Raw genomic sequence first — 5,103 nt, forward strand, 5'->3', positions numbered from 1 at the left:
AAGAGTAAGAAGGGAAGAGGGGGGGGGGGGGGGGGGGGGGGAAACCCTGAAGAAAACTCTGATAAGACCTTGGTCACATACAAAAAGCACAGACCTTTGGGTAAAAACTCCCATAAAGTTAAACGGGAATAAACAGAACACCCGAACCCGAATCGCAGTCCGAACGACGGCATCAGCTTGTTGATTTTTCTCCTGCATGAAGAAGAGAACCAACTTCCAAATCTTTCAAGGAAAATGAAGGTGCCGAGTGCCACCGTCTACTGAAAAACTGTTTCAATAACTCTTCTATAAATATATATATATATGTATAGATTTTGTAAGTCACCAGTATACATCGCCTTCACGCTCCTACGTCTCTAGGACACTTTAAGCAGTTTCTAACTCCCTAGATAAATGTAGAGCTCCAATTGTATGTGCAATTGTGGCAAAAAATGATTTATTGCAGGAACAATCCACAACGTCATCAAACCTTGACGCAATGAGGATGCGTTTAGTCACGATTAGCTTATGTAGTGTCTTCTACTACACGACGAAAAGAAACACAAATATCCACTCAGGCATGATTTTGTTTCGACACAAGTCTCTCAAGAGGTATAAAAAGCACAAACATGCTAAAGCGTTGCCGCTTATGAGTACTCCGAATTTCAACACATCATTGACATTTATGGGCTCATTGTTGGAAAGCGTGTATGGTTGGCTTTGCTATTTTAGTAACAGGGTGCATCAACTCCAGCTCGCATCGGATCTCTGACATGACATGAAACAGAGGAAGTATGGATTTGATCCTCTTTAGGATTCATGTTGGGCTTAGCACCATGGAGGAGGTCAAGTTTAAAAAAACGCTTATACAGTTACACCAGAGAACAAGCCCACAAAAACAGAATGAAAAGTCAGACCTGACTGTAAAAATACAACGAAAATAAATTATTAAAAATAAAGCCTTTGAGTAGATTAAAAGAGTTTAAGCGAAAGAAAGCGGTCACAGACAAGTGTAAAACGCAACAGAGTCTCTTACTGACTGCCATCTGAGGGGTTTACAGTGTTGTCCTGAGAAGTGGGAGTCTTTCTAAGCTAAACACGAAAGTGTGATCTAAAATAAAATTGATAAGATACAGATCTGAATACGTTCACATCATTTCATTAGTAATATGCATGTTTTTACAGTATCTTCACTGCCGCTAAGCTTTCACACACTATGTGGTCCGCACAGTAAAATGCTTCTCAAGCACAGAGGTGATTTTGTTCAGATCGTAAGAATCCAGCACTTTGAGGTCAGCTCAAGGGTGGAGAAAAAGGGAGGTTGTTTGGAACTTACAGGTTATTCATTGCAACAGAACGCCCAAACTCTTGGCAGCGTGTTCCAGCTTTTGGAAAGCATAAAAAAGCCTGCGTAAATAATTTAAGAGTAGTCACAATTTTGTTGCAAAATATACAAGGACTCTGCCTAGAGTTCAATATTCGTGCCAAGTTAAAAAAAAAAAAATGCTACGACCGAAACCGAGACTCATTTCAAAACCCACTAACATTCCGATAAAACTTTTAATAAAGCAAAGATGATGCAGCATGGTGGGAAATGCTCTTGAAAAGGCCTTGGCCGTGTTACCAGACATCATCACTCATGCTCCCATCTCATCTGCTCTACTGGACTGAATGTCAACTGATCGGGAGGAATCCTGGTTGAAGGGCGTGAATGGCTCCACAACAGTTGGTGGCGCTTGTATGTGCCTGTTGAACGACTTTGACATTAAAGTGGTGACTGTTAAGCTTTGAAACCTTCAGCATGGACCCCCTTTACCCGTCAAGCCTCGGTCCACCGTTTTTACCCGTCAAACTCCATCGACTTCTCCAGCACTGCTCTTCAGTTTAAGAAGCGCCGACAGCGCTTAGCACCACAGTTGCAGCCGAGCTTGTTGCTGGCATCTTCTATGGGGAACTTGTAATCATAGGTCAGCTCCTCTCCACGGTAGATTTTCCGCAAAGCGAAAATGACTATGTGCTTCTGACCCTCCACGTTGATGACTCGAGAGTAGCAGTTTGGCTCACAGGAGTGGTTGATGAACCGCGCCGCGTTACCGTGCATCGTGGCGTCTACCACGTCAAAGTCGTCGATGCGGAACATATAGCAACCAATGCCCTGGTAGGAAGAGCAGAGGAAAGAGGTGGTATAAGAGTGATATTCAAACTCTAACCCAAATATAGTACAGAAAATTATGTAAAAAATGTAATATTAAAGTAAAATTAATACAATTTTAAATAAATTCGTCATACCCCATTAATGTTTGAAAACTGTGGTTAACATGTTTTGATGAAACGTCTATGATAGATTGTACATTAATAAATCACAACAACCCCATGCTATGGGCATTGCCATTCATGCAGGCTACAGCGGAAGTTATTTTACACAACTACTCGAAGCTTCCGGTTTTCGAACGCGGACCGTGAAAAAGGCCTATAATATTAAGCAGCACAACTGCTTTCAACATAGATAAAAATAATAAACGTAGCAGCTAATCAGCATATTAGAATGATTTCTGAAGATCATGTGACACTGAAGACTGGAGTAATGATGCTGAAAATACAGCTTTGCATCACAGGAATAAAATATATTTTAAAATGTACTGAAATAGAATCGTTCAGTTTAATTTAGTTTAATCGTTAATAGTTTAATTTAGTTTAATCGTTTTAAACTAAAGAATTAAAGAATTTTCTAAACCTGTTTAAATAAAGAAAAAACAAAACAAAAATCAAAAAACAAAACCTGTGTGTGTGATAAAAAATATTTAATATATACTTTTACATTACAGTAAGAAGTGGGTTTTTTTGCATTCTGGTAATAAAAGTAAAATTTTTATAGGCAAAATATGAGTTCTTTTTTATTTTATTTTTTTATATAACAAAGAAAATGGGTAAAAACAGAGGGCCATGACAACCCAAAATGCATTTCTGTTGTTAAACCTGGTGGTAATTAGAGATCACAAATACACAAATCTGCTCTAAAAAAAAACAAACAAAAAAGGCACATTTCTACTTACCTTGCCATCATAATACTTCTCTCTCTTGTCTGTAAGAACAGAACGAATGACAATGCCTGAATACTCAATGACCATCTCTCCTGCCTCGATGTTTCGCTTGCAGAACAGACCTCTTCCATGAATCGCAGACCTACAGCAAGAATAAGTTACAGGAATGAACGTGACCAGTTTTGAATTAAAATAATTTTTTAGAGCAGATGAAAAGAAACTGGAAAAGGATTGCAGCATGGGTTCCAAAGATTATATTTTCGCTGGCTGCATCTAAGACATGGGAGGGCTAAAAAGAAAGACAAATATTTTAAGCAGATCTAAAGATTAGCATCTTTATAGATCGTCATGTCACCGGGGGGTTTTCACAGGTTCCTTTTCGGGCGATCACTTGGAAACTATAGGTGAACATTTCCTTCATGCGACTGGTGACTTCATCTCATCTTACATAGCCTCATAATGGAATTTTGACGTCTGCCAAATATAAAGACATGCCCATCTTTTCTACAGATGTTGCTCAAATGTGGGAGCTTGGGACAGAACTGAAACTGACTCAGTTCCTCATTCAACGTTTAAAAACAGTCAACCTACCTGTAGACACCAACCGCTTCCTTGGATGTCTTCTCTAGATGTCTAAAGCGCATGGCCATCGGAAGCTCCAAACTTGTTGCACGCCTACAAAGTGCAACTGAATTTATTCGTCATGTGAACCAAACCACAGTTGACTAATCATTAAAAAAAGCGCAACACTGAGGGAAATAACCAAGAAAGAGGAAATATGAACAGTAAAAGATTAAAAAAGGGGAAGGGAATATGAAGGGAACACTGTCATGACAACAAACTGAGTGTCAACTTTTCAGTCATTTTTTTTTTTTTCCAGCAAAAATATCACCTTGAGTATCTCTCATAATAACTCCTATTAAAATATTTGTAAAAACTATCATTTATAAAAATAAAATTAAAAGCAATTCAGCAATGGAATGGCTTTTCAACTGCGACTTTATGCACAAAGTGTTGTAATAGTCTTATTTGACCTGGTGGATTTGAGAAGAACCTCATCCTCCTCCTCATCATACAGGTCGGTGTCAGGAAGCTGTCTATGCTGTGACGCCAGGAAGTTGAACATATCAAAGGTAGACTTCCTGCGAAACAGATAAAAGAGTAGGTGTGAACTATACTCAGAAAAGACATTTTTAGGCATGCAAACTTACATCACAAAACTTGTGCTCCTAGATAACATCTCTTCTTGCTCTCCTATACAAGTACACATCCGAACCCCCACCCCATGTCTGCAAGGTAACCAACATTTTCTTCACTTTAAAACACCTACATTCTTGTTGCTCGGTATTAGTCATTTAGCCTCTTTCTATAGAAGTTAATGATATAGGGACATTCCCCAAACAGCGACCTGCTATTAATTTCCTTATTTAAGGGCACAAAGTTCCAGTAACTGGTTCTAGATTGTGAACTAGGACTGTCAATCAATTATAAAACACAACTGAATTAATTACACAATAAGGCCACAAATTAATCATATGAACAGCAAACAATCACACATCAGTTTGCTTGAAAAGGCTCTTTAATAATAAAAATAATAATAATTATTAGTGGTGGTGGTATTAGTAGTATTACAATTACAAGGTGTTTTTAGAAGTCAAATTGTTTGTCATCATGTACAATAATAATATTAATTTATTATTATTTAGTAGTAATAATATGACATTAGGCGGACAACTTAAGTACTTAATGGACATTTAAAAAAGTGGCTTTTTAAGTCAATAAACTGTCATCTTCTAAAAGTTAAGATATTATTATTATTATTGTGGCAGACAAGATAATTAATCAAAAGAACAGCAAATAATCACATATTAATTTGCTGGGAAATGCCCTTAAATTAAAATAACAAAAACAACAACAGCAACAATATTATTATTATTAAGTAGTAGTGTTATGTTATTGCAACAGAAAAATTAAGCATTGAAAAGACACTACAAAAATTGGCTTCAGAAGTTAATCAATTGTAAATATATTTCTATAAAATTATATATATATATATATATATATATATATATATATATAGAGA

The 5,103-nt window shown here is 37.0% G+C and overlaps 1 protein-coding gene across 2 annotated transcripts in view; it reads right to left on the bottom strand.

Moving 5' to 3' along the window:
• Positions 1-45: 45 nt before the first annotated feature.
• Positions 46-5,103, bottom strand: part of kmt2bb (lysine (K)-specific methyltransferase 2Bb) — a 46,751-nt gene continuing 41,693 nt past the window's right edge. For both annotated transcript variants that reach the window (XM_016257713.1, XM_016257714.1), the window contains exons 35-38: positions 4,055-4,162; positions 3,612-3,695; positions 3,033-3,162; positions 46-2,134 (exon numbers count right to left, since the gene is read on the bottom strand). In XM_016257713.1, the coding sequence (XP_016113199.1) occupies positions 1,859-2,134; positions 3,033-3,162; positions 3,612-3,695; positions 4,055-4,162 (598 nt within the window). In that variant the 3' untranslated portion in view covers positions 46-1,858. The remainder of the gene's footprint in view (positions 2,135-3,032; positions 3,163-3,611; positions 3,696-4,054; positions 4,163-5,103) is intronic.

Source organism: Sinocyclocheilus grahami, unplaced genomic scaffold (genome assembly GCF_001515645.1).
Source record: "Sinocyclocheilus grahami isolate Dianchi unplaced genomic scaffold, SAMN03320097.WGS_v1.1 scaffold1589.1, whole genome shotgun sequence".
Taxonomy (NCBI): Eukaryota; Metazoa; Chordata; class Actinopteri; order Cypriniformes; family Cyprinidae; genus Sinocyclocheilus; species Sinocyclocheilus grahami.